Below are 19,087 nucleotides of genomic sequence, written 5' to 3' on the forward strand. Positions count from 1 at the left end.
TGGAGGAGAGAGAGAGGGAGATTGGGAGGAGAGAGAGGGAGATTGGGAGGAGAGAGAGGGAGATTGGGAGGAGAGAGAGAGAGAGAGGGAGATTGGGAGGAGAGAGAGAGAGAGAGGGAGATTGGGAGGAGAGAGAGAGAGAGAGGAGATTGGGAGGAGAGAGAGAGAGAGAGGGAGATTGGGAGGAGAGAGAGAGAGAGAGGGAGATTGGGAGGAGAGAGAGAGAGAGAGGGAGATTGGAGGAGAGAGAGAGAGAGAGGGAGATTGGGAGGAGAGAGAGAGAGAGGGAGATTGGGAGGAGAGAGAGGGAGATTGGGAGGAGAGAGAGAGAGGGAGATTGGGAGGAGAGAGAGAGAGAGAGGGAGATTGGGAGGAGAGAGAGAGAGAGAGGGAGATTGGGATGAGAGAGAGAGAGAGGGAGATTGGGAGGAGAGAGAGAGAGAGAGGGAGATGGGGGAGGGGAGAGAGGAGAGAGAGAGGGAGATGTTGGAGATGGGGGACGGGAGGAGAGAGAGGGAGATGGGGGAGGGGAGAGAGAGAGAGAGAGCAGGGAGATGGGGGAGGGGAGAGAGAGAGAGAGCGAGATGGGGGAGGGGAGAGAGAGAGGAGATGGGGGAGGGGAGAGAGAGAGAGGGAGATGGGGGAGGGGAGAGAGAGAGAGAGAGATGGGGGAGGGGAGAGAGAGAGAGGGAGATGGGGGAGGGGAGAGAGAGAGAGGGAGATGGGGAGGGGAGAGAGAGAGAGGGAGATGGGGGAGGGGAGAGAGAGAGAGGGAGATGGGGGACGGGAGAGAGAGAGAGGAGATGGGGGAGGGAGAGAGAGAGGGAGATGGGGGAGGGGAGAGAGAGAGGGAGATGGGGGAGGGAGAGAGAGAGGGGGAGATGGGGGAGGGGAGAGAGAGTGAGGAGATGGGGAGGGGAGAGAGAGATGGGGGAGGGGAGAGAGAGAGAGGAGATGGGGGAGGGGAGAGAGAGAGAGAGAGATGGGGAGGGAGAGAGAGAGAGAGATGGGGAGGGGAGAGAGAGAGAGAGAGATGGGGGAGGGGAGAGAGAGAGAGAGAGATGGGGGAGGGAGAGGAGAGAGAGAGATGGGGGAGGGGAGAGGAGAGAGGAGAGGAGATGGGGAGGGAGAGGAGAGAGAGGAGATGGGGGGGGAGAGGAGAGAAGGGAGATGGGGGAGGGAGAGGGAGAGAGAGATGGGGAGGGAGGGGAGAGAGAGAGAGATGGGGAGGGGAGGGAGAGAGAGAGAGATGGGGGAGGGAGAGAGAGAGAGATGGGGAGGGAGAGAGAGAGAGATGGGGGAGGGAGAGAGAGAGAGATGGGGGAGGGAGAGAGAGAGAGAGAGATGGGGGAGGAGAGAGAGAGAGAGAGAGAGATGGGGAGGGAGAGAGAGAGAGATGGGGAGGGAGAGGAGAGAGAGAGAGAGAGATGGGGAGGGAGGGAGAGAGAGAGAGAGATGGGGAGGAGGAGAGAGAGAGAGAGATGGGGGAGGAGAGAGAGAGAGAAGAGAGATGGGGGAGGGAGGAGAGAGAGAGATGGGGGAGGGAGAGAGAGAGAGAGATGGGGGAGGGAGAGAGAGAGAGAGATGGGGGAGGGAGAGAGAGAGAGAGGAGATGGGGGAGGGAGATGAGAGAGAGAGTGGAGGGAGAGAGAGAGAGAGAGATGGGGAGGGAGAGAGAGAGAGAGATGGGGCAGGAGAGAGAGAGAGAGATGGGGGAGGGAGAGAGAGAGAGAGATGGGGGAGGGAGAGAGAGAGAGATGGGGGAGAGAGAGAGAGAGGGAGATGGGGGAGGGGAGAGAGAGAGAGGGAGATGAGAGGGAGATGTTGGAGGGGGAGGGGAGGGAGAGAGAGGGAGATGGGGGAGGGGAGAGAGAGAGAGAGAGAGAGGGAGATGGGGGAGGGGAGAGAGAGAGAGGGAGATGGGGGAGGGGAGAGAGAGAGGGAGATGGGGAGGGAGAGAGAGAGAGGGAGATGGGGGAGGGGAGAGAGAGAGAGGGAGATGGGGGAGGGAGAGAGAGAGAGGGAGATGGGGAGGGGAGAGAGAGGGGAGATGGGGGAGGGGAGAGAGAGAGGGGAGATGGGGAGGGGAGAGAGAGAGGGGGAGATGGGGGAGGGGAGAGAGAGTGAGGGAGATGGGGGAGGTGGAGAGAGAGATGGGGGAGGGGAGAGAGAGAGAGAGGGAGATGGGGGAGGGTGAGAGAGAGAGAGAGAGATGGGGGAGGGGAGAGAGAGAGAGAGATGGGGGAGGGAGGAAGAGAGAGAGAGATGGGGGAGGGTAGAGAGAGAGAGAGAGATGGGGGAGGGGAGAGAGAGAGAGAGAGATGGGGGAGGGGAGAGAGAGAGAGATGGGGAGGAGGGGAGAGAGAGAGAGAGATGGGGGGGGGAGAGGAGAGAGAGAGAGGGAGATGGGGAGGAGAGAGGGGAGGGGAGAGGAGAGAGAGGAGATGGGGGAGGGGAGGGGAGAGAGAGAGATGGGGGAGGGGAGGGGAGAGAGAGAGATGGGGGAGGGAGAGAGAGAGAGATGGGGGAGGAGAGAGAGAGAGATGGGGAGGGAGAGAGAGAGAGATGGGGGAGGTGAGAGAGAGAGATGGGGGAGAGAGAGAGAGATGGGGAGGGAGAGAGAGAGAGAGAGAGAGAGAGATGGGGAGGGAGAGAGAGAGAGATGGGGGAGGGAGAGAGAGAGAGAGAGAGAGATGGGGAGGAGGAGAGAGAGAGAGATGGGGGAGGGAGGAGAGAGAGATGGGGGAGGGAGAGAGAGAGAGAGAGAGAAGAGAGAGATGGGGAGGGAGAGAGAGAGAGAGATGGGGGAGGGAGAGAGAGAGAGAGAGAGATGGGGGAGGAGAGAGAGAGAGAGAGAGATGGGGGGAGAGAGAGAGAGAGATGGTGGGAGGGAGAGAGAGAGAGAGATGGGGGAGGGAGAGAGAGAGAGAGATGGGGGAGGGGGAGGGAGAGAGAGAGAGATGGGGGAGGGAGAGAGAGAGAGAGATGGGGAGGGAGAGAGAGAGGGTGCTGGGGGGGAGAGAGAGAGAGGGAGATGGAGGGGGAGAGAGATGGGGGGGCGAGAGAGAGAGAGGAGATGGGGGGGCGAGAGAGAGAGGGAGATGGGGTGGAGAGAGAGAGGAGATGGGGTGGAGAGAGAGAGGGAGATGGGGTGGAGAGAGAGAGGGAGATGGGGGGGGGGGTGAGAGAGAGAGGGAGATGGGGGGGGTGTGAGAGAGAGAGGGAGATGGGGGGGGGTTGAGAGAGGGAGATGGGGGGGTGTGAGAGAGAGGGATGGGGGGGGGGGTGTGAGAGAGAGGGAGATGGGGGGGGTGTGAGAGAGAGTGAGATGGGGGGGGTGTGAGAGAGTGGGAGATGGGGGGGGTGAGAGAGAGGGAGATGAGGGGGAGAGAGAGAGGAGATGAGGGGAGAGAGAGGGAGATGGGTGGGAGGAGAGAGGGAGATGGGTGGGAGAGAGAGAGGGAGATGGGTGGGAGAGAGAGAGGGCGATGGTGGGAGAGAGGAGGGAGATGGGGGAGGGAGAGAGGGAGATGGGGAGGGAGAGAGAGAGAGATGGGGGAGGGGGGAGGGGAGAGAGAGAGGGAGATGGGGGAGGGGAGAGAGAGAGAGAGGGAGATGGGGAGGGGAGAGAGAGGGAGATTGGAGGAGAGAGAGAGAGAGAGAGGGAGATTGGGAGGAGAGAGAGAGAGAGGGAGATTGGGAGGAGAGAGAGAGAGAGAGAGGGAGATTGGAGGAGAGAGAGAGGGAGATGGAGATGAGGGAGGGGAGGAGAGAGCGAGGGAGATGATGGAGATGGGGGAGGGGAGGGAGAGAGAGGGAGATGAGGGAGATGGGGTGAGGGGAGGAGAGGAGAGAGGGAGATGGGGGAGGGGAGAGAGAGGGAGATGGGGTGAGGGAGAGAGAGAGAGAGGGAGATGGGGGAGGGGAGAGAGAGAGAGAGGGAGATGGGGGAGGGGAGAGGAGAGAGAGAGAGATGGGGGAGGGGAGAGGAGATGGAGATGGGGGAGGGGAGGGAGAGCGAGGGAGATGATGGAGATGGGGGAGGGGAGGTAGAGCGAGGGAGATGATGGAGGGGATGGGGGATGGGAGGGAGAGAGAGGGAGATGAGGAGATGGGGGAGGGGGGAGAGAGAGAGAGAGGAGATGGGGGAGGGGAGAGAGAGAGAGATGGGGAGGGGAGAGAGAGAGGGAGATGGAGATGGGGGAGGGGAGGGAGATGATGGAGATGGGGGAGGGGAGGGAGAGAAAGGGAGATGAGGGAGATGGGGAGGGGAGATGAGAGTGGGAGATGGGGGAGGGGAGGAGAGAGTGGGAGATGGGGGAGGGGAGAGAGAGTGTGAGATGGGGGAGGGGAGAGAGAGTGGGAGATGGGGGAGGGGAGAGAGAGAGGGAGATGGGGGAGGGGAGAGAGAGAGGGAGATGGGGGAGGGGAGAGAGAGAGGGAGATGGGTGAGGGGAGAGAGAGAGAGGGAGATGGGGGAGGGGGAGAGAGATGGGGTGAGGGAGGGGTAGAGAGAGAGAGAAGGGGGTGGGGAGGACGGGGGGAGCGAGTGATCTTTTGGGGGAGAGAGAGAGAGAGAGGGGGGAGGGGGAGAGAGAGAGGGAGGGGAGGGTAAGAGAGAGAGAGAGATGGGGGAGGGGGAGAGAGGGAGAGAGAGATGGGGGAGGGGGAGGAGGGGGAGGGTAAGAGAGAGAGAGATGGGGGAGGGGGAGAGAGATGGGGGAGGGGGAGAGAGTGAGAGAGATGGGGAGGGGGAGGGAGTGAGAGGGAGGGGGAGGGGGTCGAGAGTGAGAGGATGGGGAGGGGGAGGGGGGGAGGGGGAGAGAGATGGGGAGGGGGAGAGGGAGAGAGAGATGGGGAGGGGGAGAGAGAGAGAGAGATGGGGAGGGGGAAGAGAGAGAGAGAGATGGGGAGGGGGAGAGAGAGAGAGATGGGGGAGGGGTCGAGAGAGAGAGAGATGGGGAGGGGGAGAGAGAGAGAGATGGGATGGGGAGGGGGGTGGAGAGAGAGAGATGGGGAGGGGAGGGGGAGAGAGAGAGAGATGGGGAGGGGGAGGGGGAGAGAGAGAGAGAGATGGGGAGGGGGAGGGGGAAGAGAGATGGGAGGGGAGAGAGAGATAGAGAATGGGAGGGTGAGGGGGAGAGAGAGAGAGATGGGGAGGGGAGGGGGAGAGAGAGAGATGTGGGGAGGGGGAGAGACAGAGAGATGGGGAGGGGGAGAGAGAGAGAGAGATGGGGAGGGGGAGGGGGAGAGAGAGAGAGAGATGGGGGGGAGGGGGAGAGAGAGAGAGAGAGAGAGATGGGGAGGGGGGGGGCAAGAGAGAGAGAGAGAGATGGGGAGGGGAGGGGGCGAGAGAGAGAGAGAGAGATGGGAGGGGGAGGGGGAGAGAGAGAGAGAGAGATGGGGAGGGGGAGAGAGAGAGAGAGAGAGATGGGGAGGGGGGCGAGAGAGAGAGATGGGGAGGGAGAGAGAGAGAGAGAGAGAGAGATGGGGAGGGGGAGAGAGAGCGAGAGAGAGAGAGAGTGATAGAGATGGGATGGGGAGGGGGAGAGTCTGTGAGAGAGATGGGGAGGGGGAGGGGGAGAGAGTGAGAGAGATGGGGAGGGGGGAGGGGGAGAGAGTGAGAGAGATGGGGAGGGGGAGGGGGAGAGAGTGAGAGAGATGGTGGAGGGGGAGGGGGAGAGAGTGAGAGAGATGGGGAGAGGGGGAGGGGGAGAGAGAGAGAGAGATGGGGAGGGGAGGAGAGAGAGAGAGATGGGGGGAGGGGAGAGAGCGATGGGGAGGGGAGATAGAGAGATGGGGAGGGGGAGAGAGATGAGAGAGATGGGGTGGGGAGAGAGAGTGCGATGGGGGAGGGGGAGAGAGAGATAGAGATGGGGGAGTGGGGGGCAGGTGGGGGGAGAGAGGGGAGGAGGTGTGTGGGGGATAGAGGGGGAGGGAGGTTTCGGGGTAGAGGGAGTGAGATGGCTCGGAGGTGGCCGAGACCGGGGAGTCTGAGGTGGGGAGGCAGAGGGGGTTAGCGAGGGAGGTGGGGGAGAGAGAGAAAGAGGTTGAGAGAGGCAGAGAGGTGGGGGAGAGTGAGAAAGAAAGAGGTCAGTGATTTCGAGGTGAGGGAAGAGAGAGAGTAATGCATCTCCAACATAATTTGGATATTTGCTTCTTGGTCGGTAGGGAAGGGGAAGTGAGAGAGCTGTTTGTGGCTTTCAATAGATTCATTTAGACGGGCAGTCTTTTCTCCTGTGTACTGGGCAGCGGTGTTTGAGTCAGTTTGAGAGGGGAAGGCGAAGCACGTTCCTGACTCATTGAGGCTTGACGATATTTTTAGCAGCGTTGGTCTGGTATATTTATGCTGTCCTCCCATCCAAACTTGTGGACTGGTGCTGTGAGCCGGGGTGGGGAAAGAGGAAGGTTTAGTAACTAGGCATTGGCAGGTGAATGCAGTGAGTTTGGTGAAACATTCTTAGTCGAATAGACATTGGTGCCTCTGATGGAGCCACACAGCCATCTGCAAAGTCAGGGCTGTGTGTGCACTATCTAACTAGTAACACAGGCAGTTTGTAGAGTCTATTGCTAAGTTTTTGTTTAAAGAAACTATGGAGTGTTCTAAAAGCCCTGTTCCTGCACTGGCATGTCTGGCTGTTGTAGGTTTGTGTTAGAGTAGCTGATTTACTTCAGTGTCACAGTAACCATTGCCAACTAGGTGTTGCTGGAAGTGGCCCTCACTAATTTTATCATCACTGCTCATTCACAAAATCAAGTGGCTTGCAAGGCTTTGTCTCATCCTAACACCCAAGGCAACTTTGTTTGTTAAACTCAACATTGAGTCATGAGGTGGATTGGACACTGGGTTCTGACATCTGTGACCTGGGGTCAAACTTCCCATGGACCGCTGGGCCAACCGTCTCCACTGTCTTCTGGCTGGACATCAGGTTAAGGTACAGGTCAGCTGTGATCTAATAGAATAGTGGAATAGGTTCAAGGGGTTGAATGGCCTACTCCTGTTCCTATTGAGTGGACAGTCTAAATTGTGTTCGTAGTGGACATGGGAGCACAGAGCAAAACTGAGCCTAAATTAACACTAGTTTGGCAATGTTCTTGAATACTAATATATTTCAAATTAATGAGGACAAGCAAAGCACAAAGATTCATAAGATGGAAAGCAAAGTCATTTCAGCCAAGAATCTACTAGAATGGTCACATTGTAAGACAACATGACTGAAGCTGAGCAGAGTTTTCAGTCACAGCATTGAGATTTCCCCACTGTGGTGGCACTGACCCTTGTGATAGGAACTGAAGTGACCGTCTGTCTCTCTCTTTTTCCAGGGGTGTTATGGGAACTACATATTCATTCCATTTGTGGTGACGCCCAGTGGTAAGGTTTTCTGCTGTGAAGCCAGTATGATGAAATGTCTGACTGAGATGTTCCAGCCGCACTTTAACCTGGAGCCTCTCCTCATGCCCTTGGTTGATCGTCTCACTAAACTGCTGGAGGAGACAGAGATCAACTCCTGGTGAGAGGAACCAATCCCTTTAGCTGTGTTAGGGAACAAGTTACTTTTGAGGAAAATCAGCTCTGATCTTTTTCATGTTAATATATTCGGACTGATCTCTGTGCAAGGTGGATGCATGAGTGATGTGGGGGAGAAAGGTAGCCGATTTCCTGCCCCTTTTGGTTCTGAGCTTATCTAATGTGTACCTAAGCCACATAGACCAGGAAAATTACTGTTTCAATTCCCGTTCTGTGCTGAGTGAGCAGATCTAGGCCTCGACAGTGATGGAACTGCTAAAATTAGCATTAGCTTGAAAAATGTAAAGATCCTAATGATAAGGGATTTTTAAAAAAATGCAATAAATCTTTCATCATCCTGTAAAAGAATTTAGTTTAAAAATGGCCTGAATGAATGGGGATGGGGAACAGACAATATATCTGTACCTTTTCTGACCGATCTGCACTGCAATTGGCTCATGTAAATTAACTTTCTCTACGCTATAAAAAAAATTTTAATTGGCATGCTCACCTCATTACTGCGAACGTGCTGGGAAAACTGACTGCCTGTCTGCATTTTTTTCAAATTCTTCATTGAGTTGTTTATTGGATGCAGTTAACTGGGGCCTTCTCAGTTGGAATTGGTTCCAGTTGCCTCTTCCCTGTCTCACATTCAGTAACTCGTTTGTTCAGCTCTTCCTGCAAGAAGAGCAGGAGTTGAAACTTGGGTAGAGGTGAAACCAGAAGGAGGGCCACACGCCTGTGATGTCTCAGCAATTTGATCCAATGGCCAGCTGGCTATTCGAGAAAACAAGGTCTCAGAAGCAACCCCAGATATTTGCTGAGTTAGCTAATGGACGCTGGCTTGTTGATGAATCACCACTGTTTGTCTCAGTATTGTACCCATTACTCTTATAGCCTGGGGAAGGAGAACGGGTCAGTAATTGGCATTGTCAAGCGTTTGAAGAAGAAACTGTTTCCACTGGCAGGAGTGTCAGTTTCAGACAACACCGATTTGGCTAATTAGCAAAAGAACCAGAGGGGCGAGTGAGAATTTTTTTTTCACGGGTTGTTGTATTCAAGAATGCACTGCCTGAAAGGGCAGTGGAAGCAGATTCATTCGTAAATTTCAAAAGAAAATTGGATAAATACTTGAAGGGGAACATTTTTCAGGGTTTTGGGCAAAGTGCAGGGAAGTGGGACTAATTGAATAGCTCTTTCAACAAGCTGACACTGTCATGATGGGCCGAAGGAACACCTTCTGTGTTTTAAAATTCAGTGATTCAGAGTTTGTGTTGGGTGATGTTGGGTTCGGCCTTTAGTACGATTTAACTAGCTTCCCGAGCTTACCATGTTTTTATTAATTCATGGGATGTGGGTGTTGCTGACAAGGCCAGCATTTATTGCCCATCCTTAATTGCCCTGGCTGTAACTTCATATGTGGTAGAAGGGCAATTGAGGAAGATACAGAGGGTCATAGTGTCTGTGAAACTGCCCCAGGGTGTAGGAGAGGAATGGATGTAAATTAGCACCAAAAAATAGTCACTCATGAATTATGATACAACTACCGAGGCGTTGATGAATGTGTATTAATCAATGTCACAGCGATGCTTGAATTCCATGTGCTCAAGCATCACAGACCCAAGCAATCCATTGAAAGGGGCTGAGTCTAGTGGGAAAGATTAATAAATGTCCCATTATGAAGAGGCTGAGATGTGTCAGTTTAATAAATGCTGGAGCAGTGAGATTGGATCTGTTTTCTATCTTTACTGAGCAGAGGTCATTACTTCTTCTGTTCTGCAGTGAGTACTTTCGGGAAACTATTCGGAATGAAATCCGTAAAGCGAGGGAGATGTACAGTGGGAAAGAGCTGCAGGAAGCCCTCGCACGGATACAACAACGTCTAGACAGCATTGAGCTTCTGAGTGCCGACATTGTAATGAACCTGCTGCTGTCATACCGTGATGTACAGGTGCGTTAGCTACCTGGAAATCCCAGGACAAACTACCTGCACCACTACAACACACACCGCTCACTATAAGACTCTCCACTATAGCAGTTCCTGCTGTACAAAGGTTCTCTCCACTGTAACACTCCCTGTTACGTAGCACACTCACCATAACGCTCCTGCTAATAACACTATCTAGGCTGCCAGCCAGTATTTGCATGTTAGTACATGTTTTGTAACAGATGTTATAAGAAACAAGTTACTGGCCCCCTTAGGGATGTGCTGTTCTAGGGCAGAGAGTGAGTTATTCAATTGAACGACATTGAACTCAGTTACTCAGACTGGGAGGGTCAGAACAATCAGCAGCTTGTCTTCCTGCTCTGTGGCATTCCACAGCACATCAGTGAATACAGTCTGATATCTTTCCCCCTCTATCTTGAAATTATTTCCCAGTTCTCATTGTGCTCATAATTTAACAACAGAATACTATGGCCTGTTCCTGCTACCCGTTTTGCCAGGGACAATTGGTCTGGTGTCAGCCGTGGCTTGGTGATAGCACTATCATCTCTCAGCTACAAGGTTATGGGTTCAAGTTCCACACCAGAGACATTAGCACAAAATCCAGGCTGACACTTCAGTTCAGCTTTGAGGGAGTGCTGCATTATTAGGCATTAAATCGAGGTCCCATCTGACCTCTCGGGTGAATGTAAAAAATCTTATTGCGTTATTGGAAGACGAGCAAAAGAGTTCCCCCCCTCCCCCCCCCCCGGTGTCCTGGCCAATATTTATCCCTCAGCCAATATCACAAAAAACAGATTATCTGATCATTGCCACATTGCTGTTTGTGGGAGCTTGCTGTGCACAGATTGGCTGCCAGGTTTGCTACATTACAACAGCGACTACACTTCAAAAGCACTTCATTGGCTGTAAAGTGCTTTGAGATGTCCGGTGGGCGTGAAAAGCGCTATATAAATGCAAATCTTTCTTTTAGAAGTAAGTAGGTTGTTTGTATTTTACTAATTGGGCTGCAGAGATTGTGTATACATAAGATGTAAGAGACAGGGCAGTGATTAGATATAGAAGGAAACTTCCACAATATTCCTCAACTCCAAACTAAGAAGACTGCCTGTTTTTTTTTTGCCTGTGCTGTACCAGACGTGAAAGTGTACGAGCTCAGTGACCCCAGCATGTAAACCACTCACTTGGCTGTTTTCATTCAGTCTTCAGCTTTGAGCCTTATTGTGGTACACTGTAGCTAGGAGATTGTTTTGTAGTCTGCATTGTGATCACTCTGCTTCTCTGACTGAAACTATCTCGCCCGTGGCCCCATTTCTCGATGTATTTTTCGGTTTATCTTCATTTCACTTTACATAGAATTGCATAGAATTTTACAGCACAGAAACAGGTCATTCAGCCCAACAGGTCCACCCCAGTATTTATGCTCCACATGAGCCTCCTCCCATCCTCCTCCATCCAAACAACAGCATATCCTTCTATTCCTTTCTACTTAATGTGTTTATCGAGCTTCCCCTTAAACGTCTCTAGACTATTCACCTCATGCTTCCTGTGGTAGTGAGTTCCACATTCTAACCACTTGCTGGGTAAAAAAGTTTCACTTTTCTACTGAGAGCTGATATAATTTGGAGACATTACTGAGTCTGACAGCAGGAGCGAGGGTTCCCAACTCACCCAGAATGACTGGGACTTTCCTGGAATCGGGGGTTCCTCCACCGAGTGCTGTCTCCAGCAGCCCAGGAGATCAGAGATTTAAATTTCCTGCTTCATCACCTGCAGAGAGACATGACCATATGGAGGGGGCTGGAGATTCAGGAATCATGACTGTCGGCATTTGTGAGGGAGGGGTTTCTGAAATGGAGGTGTTCTTCAGTTTCCCCTCTTCCTTGGATTCCTCTCTTTGCCTGCTCCTGGGGTCAGGGTGGTGGGGGGGGGGGGGACTGGAGAGGTACTCCTATTTCTTAGAACATGTTGCCTAAGTAGCCCCATCCGCTGCCAGAGTGTCACAGAGAATAACTGACCAGAAGGTCATGGAGCAAAGGCAAATGGTATGTTAATGGTGTGCTGAAAGACAAAGCGTTAGGACAGGGTCACCCTCTCTGCACTATCAACACCTTCCTTTTTGTTATCTCTTGCCCACCCCCACTTTATTTGCTTAAAACCTATTACATTTCTAACCTTTGCCAGTTTTGATGAAAGGTCACTGACCTGAAACATTAACTCTGCTTCTCTCTGCCAGACCTGCTGAGTATTTCCAGCATTTCTTGTTTTTATCCCACACAGCTATTTGTGCTTGTAGCTCACCAACCTTATCGCATTTTTTGTATTTACATACATGTTATAGAGTCATAGAGAGATACAGCACCAAAACAGTCTCTGCCAACCACCAATTTATACTTCTTTCTTTCTTTCTTTTGGGCCTCCTTATCTTGAGAGACAATGGATACGCGCCTGGAGATGGTCAGTGGTTTGTGAAGCAGCGCCTGGAGTGGCTATAAAGGCCAATTCTGGAGTGACAGGCTCTTCCACAGGTGCTGCAGAGAAATTTGTTAGTTGGGGCTGTTGCACAGTTGGCTCTCCCCTTGCGCCTCTGTCTTTTTTCCTGCCAACTATTTGTGCTTGTAGCTCACCAACCTTATCGCATTTTTTGTATTTACATACATGTTATAGAGTCATAGAGAGATACAGCACCAAAACAGTCTCTGCCAACCACCAATTTATACTAATCCTACATTAATCCCATTTTCCCTCTCACATCCCCACCTTCCCTCAATTCTCATACCACCTACCTACACTAGGGGCAATTTTTGCAATGGCCAATTTATCTATCAACCCGCAAGTCTTTGGCATGTGGGAGGAAACCAGAGCACCCGGAAGAAACCCATGCAGTCACAGGGAGAAGTTGCAAACTCCACACAGACAGTACCCAGAACTGAACCCAGGTCGCTGGAGCTGTGAGGCTGCGGTGCTAGCCACTGTGCCACCTGTTCAGTCTATCTTTGTATTCCTCGTAGTCCTTCTTGGTCTGCTCCCCTCTAATATGGTACTACTTCCTTCTCTAGTCCTAGCCAATACTCTCACTCCTTTATGTACCTTATTTTTCTTTTCTACTTCTATAAGCTGGTGCCCATCCCCCAGCCAATTTCGTTTAAACCGTCCCCAATCACACTGGTGAACCTACGCACTGTTTTAAGAGTTATGGAGGCAAAGCCTGTAAGTGGAGTTGAGATGCAGATCAGTCATGATCGAACTGAATGGCAGAACAGGGCCAAGGAACTGAATGGTGTATACTTGTTTCTGTCATGTCTGTTGATTCTGATTGTAATCTTTGTTGATGTTAAGTTCGCCTTACTTTTGAAAACATCTATTGCAGTCACAACACATTGCAGGCATGTGAGACCTCCTTGTTAGTTGGAGCTTTGTTGTTGCACAAACTATCCTGACTGCCCCCACCCCCCACCTCGGTGAGTAATACTGTCCAAGTACATCTAGATATCCAGTCAATCCGTGTAGAACTGCCAGCTCCGTGTGAACAAAGTGTACAGGGAGTTAGCCAAGCATGCAACTCTCCTAGAATCTAAGAACTGAAATTAGCCATGGAAACAGGGATATCAGGTTTGAGGTACAATAGTGCAGTGATTATTTGACTGATTGAGTAATCTAGAGGTTAGGAGTCCAAGTCCCACCATAGCAGTTGGAGAATTTGAAGTGAGTTCCAAGAATTTTAAGATTAAAAAGTTGGTATCAGTAAAAGTGACCATGAAACTGTTGGATTGTTCTATGAACCCCAGTGGCTCACTAGGGAGGGAAAACTGCTGTTTACAACCTCTGGCCTATATGTGACTCCAGTCCCACACCAACATGGTGGACTTGTAACTGTCCTCTGAAGTGCTTCAGTTGCATCAAACCTGTTCCAACAAGTGGTTCAAGGAGAAAGGCCTCCACCGCCACCTTCTCAGGGCAACCAGAGATGGACAATAAATACTGCCCTGATTTAAAAAATTAAAAGTGGGATCTGGAAGAAAGTTCAAACCTGAAGTTCAAAAGATATTTTTAGACTAATGTTTATTTTCTCTCTTCTCAATTATCTTTGAGGTTTATAAATGGGTTACCTAATTCCTCACCAATAAAGTACATTTTTATGTTTTAGATTCTCTCTGCTTTTGAGGCTGCCATGGGCCTTCACTTCACAAAGGGCTACTACATGCCTGACTTTATTTATTTGGATGTGTTTTTGTTGAATGGCGTCAATCCTACAAATGATTCACATCTCGCTGAAAACAAAAAATGAATGAGGAATTTTTTTTAAAGCGCATTTTAAAAGGCTAACCCATTTTGGGATTTTTGCAGTGGATATTTCCTCTGTTTCAGTAATGCTGGCCACTTGCATAAGTGGACCTTGTGTCTTTTGCTTTCCGGAGCACATCTTTTCCTGATGAATATCTAGGAAGACCATAGTGAGACCCCAGGATCATGACAAAGAGCTTTTTCTCTGCATACTGGAATGTATCCTGCATGCAGTGCGATTCTCCTCCCTTCAACAAGTTAGTAGAATTTTCACTCTTACCAAACCAGGACTCTGGCTCTGAACCAACGAACGGTTTTATTTGCATAAAATGGATGAATAAACAGTGTAAATGTTATGCTTCTCTCTTTATGATCAATAAAACAACTCACTTCTCTTTAAAGATAGACTTTAAAACAAATGTTGAATTCTTACTGCGTGAAACAGCTGAACTGGCTCCTGCTCAGTTTCTGTACTGGCTGGAGCAGTTTTAAAAACCAGAGCACTTTGGCCTTTGGCTACAAAGTTGCACCTTCTTTCAGACTGCTTCCTCTGGCAAGCTGGTCTGCAGAAATATGATGGAACTATGGAAATTCAGCACAAAAAGAGGCCATTTGGCCCATTGAACTGCTGTTGGTTCTCTGCTAGAGCAACTCAGAACTAATCCCACTGCCCTGTTCTCCTGATCTCTATAACTTCCTCTGTCTCAAATATGAATTCAATTTTCAGGTGAGAGATTCACTGCCCTCTTCTGCAAACACTCCCTGCAACAAAACATTCCATGTTCCAACAACCCTCTGAGTAAAGAAATTTCTCCCATCCTCTCTGCTTCTTAGTGAGAATTTTAAACTGACGTCACCTCGTCAATGACTCCTAACCAGAGCAAATGGTCTCTTCCTATCTTTGCTATCAAAACCTTTCATAGTTTTGTATACCTCAGCAGAATCATCTTATAGTCGTCTCTGTTCCAGTGGAAACACTCCCAGTATCTCACAGAACTATAGTTTCCCATACCTGGCATCACCTTAGTAACTGTACTGCATGCTGTCTATGGCTTTAATGTCCTTTCTATAATGGGGCATCAAAATTGCCCACACAGACCTAACTGAAGCTTCGTAAGAAAAAAATTATTACAACCTTACTCTACTCTATATTCCTATTTATGAAGCCAAAAGTACTGTTGCCTTTTTTTTATGTCCTTATCTACTTGTACTCACACTTTCAAGGAATGGTGTATTTGAATTCCTTGATCTCAGATCAACACCCTTGAATGTCTTTCCATTTAGGGTATAACCCATATATCCTCCCAAAAGTTTTTGCCTCACACTTGTCCTCATGAACCTCAAATTCTCCTGGTTTGTTTTGTAGCCTGTGTGCATTCACATATAGACCACCCAAACCTGCCTTTTTTTTTTAGACATTAGCCCTTATTCTCTTGGTTTTGTTTAATATTTTGACATTCCTTGCCCCCCCCACTTTGATAAAAAATGTTTTTATTTCAGTACTTCATGGCCTCTTTCATTTTCTGCTCTGACTGATATTTCTTTATGGTTTACTTCTGGTTAAGCCTTTTGCTTCCGTTCCAACAGCTTTGTCAAACTTGCTTGCCCTTTCTAGTCACAAGACTGACTTTATATAGAATATATAGCACAGAAATGGTCTATTTGGCCCAAATGGTCTCTGGCAGTGTTTAGTCTTCACTCTAACTTCCTCCCACCCTAATTCATCTCGCCCTATCAGCATAGCTTTCTACTTCTTTTTCCCTCATGCACTTAAGCTTCCCCATCTGTGCGTTTCACGTCACCATGTGGTAGCGAGTTCCACATTCTAGTCACTCTCTGGGTAAAGACATTTCTCCTGAAATTCCTATTGTAATTATTGGTGACTCTTATATTTATGACACTTATTTTGGACTCCCCAAAAATGGAAACACATTCTCTATGTCTGCGCGACATCAACCCTATCATAATTTTGAAGACCTCTATTATGTCACCCCCCAGCTTCCTGTTCTAGAGAAAAGGGCTCCAGCCTGTTCAGCCGTTCCTGATAGTTCTACCCTATCAGTTCTGGTATTTTCCTAATGAATCTTTTTTGCACGTTTTCTAGTGCCATCATTTTAGTAATGTGGAGACCAGAACTGCACTGTATTTTGAATGCGGTCCAATCAAGGTTCGATACAAGTTTAACATAAATTCTCTTTCCCCACCCTTTGCCTTTCAGAACCTTACGTTTTTAATGCACTTTTCATTTTTAAAAAATCCTTATTTATTTTCTGTCTTTAATGAGACATGAAGAGACTTGCTGGGATCTTGGTTGGCAGAATGCCACTATTCCAGCAAATGCCACTCCTGCTGTTAACCTATATTGTCACCATCAAGGCTAAAACTTGAGCATATGATCCAGCCTGGCACTCCAGTTGCAGTATTTAAGGGAAGTGTTGTCTTTTGGGTGATATATTAAACTGAGGCCCTGTCTGCCCTCTCAGGTGGATGTAAAAGACCCCATCTCCCAACTGACCCAGCCAGCATTTATCCCTCAACCAACATCACTAAAGCAGATTATCTGATTCACTTATGCACACTATTTGTGCGAGTTTGCTCTCCATAAATAAGCTGCTGCGTTTCCTTCATTACAACAGTGGCTACACTTCAAAAGTAATTCATTGGCTGCAAAGCACTTTCGACATCTCAGGTTGTGAAAGGCAAGATATATATAAATGTAAATTCTTACGCTCTTTTATTTGGTTTTTGGTTGTCAGCCCCACTTGTTTCTGTCTGTGTAAACAAAGTATGTAATTCAATAAGAATTTCTGTAATAAACAAACCGCAATGTTGAGCAATAATATCACAGCACCTAGGCCAATTGCCATTCTCCGAGATTCTGAATAAGCTGAGCAGGCTGCTGAACTGGTTTGAAACCTTCCTTCAGTGAACTTGCCGGGAGGCAGAACTGTTGAGTTGAAAACTCATGGAAAATCCTGCACATAGTAAGGCGAGGCAGATAGTCCAGTAAGCTAAAAGGAGGAGTTAGAAATAGACAGCAAGGCAGATTAAAAAAACAAGAGAGAAAGAAACTAAGCATAGGAGCTTTTAGCAATAAAAGAAAGAATAAATGGAACCTACAGAGATCATAGAGGCATACAGTATGGAAGGTGGCCATTCGGTCCATCATGCCTGTGTTGGCTCTTTGAAAAAGCTATACAACTAATTCCTTGTTCTCACTCTGTTGCCATAGCTTTATAATTATTTTTCCCCTGCAATCATTCATCCAATTCCCTTTTGGAAGTTACCATTGAATCTGTTTCCACTACCCTTTTAGGCAGTGCATTTCAGATCATTATAACTTGCTGTGTAACAAAAAAACTCCTTATGTCGCTTCTAGTTCTCTTACCTATCATAAAAACATAAGAAATTGCAGCAGGAGTAGGCCATACAGCCCAGCAACTCTGCTCCACCATTCAATGGGACCATGGCTGAACTGCATTGACTCCACTTTCCTGCCCTATCCCATATCCCTTGATTCCATTAGTACCCAAACATCTGTCAATGTTAGTCTTGAATGTACTCATCGACTGAACATCCACAGCCTAAAGAATACCAAAAACCTCTTGAATGAAGACATTTCAGTTCTAAATGGCTGATCCCATATCCTGGGACTATGACCCCTAGTTCTAGACTCGCCAGGGGAATCGGCCTCTCAGCATCTACTATGTTAAACTTTCTAAGAATTCTGCTCAACTCCTGAGAATATAAGACCATTCTACCTAACCTCTGCTCATAGGACAGTTCTCTCATTCCAGAAATCAATCTACTAAACCTTTGCACCCTCTTTAAGGGAAGTATACTCTTCCTTAGGTAAGGAGACCAAAACTATACAGAACTCCAGGTACGGTCTTACCAAAGCCCTATATAATTGCAGCAAGACTCCTTTACTCTTATACTTCAACCCCCTTACAACAAAGGCACCTGCCTTCCTAATTGCTTGCTGTACCTGCATGTTAATGTTCTGTGATTTGTTGCACAAGGACCCCAAATCCCTCTGAATACCAACATTTACTTGTCTTTCTCCTTTTAAAAATGTATTTTGCTTTTTAATTCTTCCTACCAAAGTTGATAATTTCACACTTCCCCACATTATTCTCCAGCTGCCACCTTCTTGTCCTTTGCAACCTCTTTACGTCCTCCTAACATCTTACTTTTCCATCTAACTTTGTATCATCAATAAACCTGGATATGTTACCTTCGGTCCCTCATCTGAGTTATTGATATAGATCGTAAATAGCTGAGGCCCAAACACCAATCCTTGCATCACTCCATCATTTACACCCCTGCCATCCCAAAAATGACCTGTTTATTCCTACTCTCTATTTTCTGTCCATTAATAAATCCTCAGTCTATGCTAATGTACTACCGCCAATCCCATTAGCCCATTCTTGTGTAACAGCCTCTTGTGTGGAATCTTATCGAATGCCTTCTGAAAATCTAAATATACTATATCCACTGGTTTCCCATTATCTATCTTGATAGTTATACCCACACCTTAATTCTGATTACTGATACTTCTGCCACTGGAAACAGTTTCTCCATATTTAGTCTATCAAAACCATTAGTGATTTTGAACACCGTTATCAAATCTGCTCTTAACCTGTTCTGCTTGAAGGAGAACAACATAACTGAAGTCCCTTGTCCCGAGACCATTTTAATAAATCTCTTCTGCACCCTCTCTCAGGCTTTGACATCCTTCCTCAGTGTGGTGCCCAGAATTGTACACCATACTCCAACAGAAGCCTAACTAGTGTTTTATAAAGGTTTAACATAAATTTCTTGCTTGTATACTCTATGCCTCTATTAATAAAGCCAAGGATCCCATATGCCTTCATTGCAGTTTTGTGGGAGAAAAAGAGGGAGAGAGAGGAAGGCAGAGTTGAGGGGCAAGGAGAGAGGGAGAATGGAACTCAGACAGACATACTCGAATACAAATAATTCTTGAATAGAGGCCACATTATAGGCTGTGAAATAGCAAAGATGGTTTTCACCATGAGCTGATACCAGTGCCAGTGAGAGGCAGCAGATCATTAACCCTAGCTGAGTAATACCGTTTCAGGAATTTTGATTCTGATACTTTTGTTTCAAAGGATCTCGATGCGACCATCAAACTGGTGGAGACTCTGCAAAAGCTGCCGACCTGTAATGTAGCTGAGCTGCCCAATATCAAGTTTCATTACTGCTTTGCATTAAACAGGTAGGAGGCACACACCACCTGTTCACAAACACTTTTCTTTTCACACTCAGCTGTATAATGATGACCAACAACAGCCTCTTCTCAACATTTCTTCACAGGCAGTTTTACGTGA

The 19,087-nt window shown here is 48.7% G+C and overlaps 1 protein-coding gene across 5 annotated transcripts in view; it reads left to right on the forward strand.

The window, feature by feature from the left end:
- Positions 1-19,087, forward strand: part of LOC137347077 (mitogen-activated protein kinase kinase kinase 5-like) — a 296,319-nt gene that overhangs the window by 48,651 nt on the left and 228,581 nt on the right. For all 5 annotated transcript variants that reach the window (XM_068011119.1, XM_068011121.1, XM_068011120.1 and 2 more), the window contains 3 exons: positions 7,324-7,511; positions 9,290-9,458; positions 18,869-18,975. In XM_068011119.1, the coding sequence (XP_067867220.1) occupies positions 7,324-7,511; positions 9,290-9,458; positions 18,869-18,975 (464 nt within the window). The remainder of the gene's footprint in view (positions 1-7,323; positions 7,512-9,289; positions 9,459-18,868; positions 18,976-19,087) is intronic.

This window comes from Heterodontus francisci, chromosome 31 (genome assembly GCF_036365525.1).
Source record: "Heterodontus francisci isolate sHetFra1 chromosome 31, sHetFra1.hap1, whole genome shotgun sequence".
In the NCBI taxonomy this organism is placed as follows: domain Eukaryota; kingdom Metazoa; phylum Chordata; class Chondrichthyes; order Heterodontiformes; family Heterodontidae; genus Heterodontus; species Heterodontus francisci.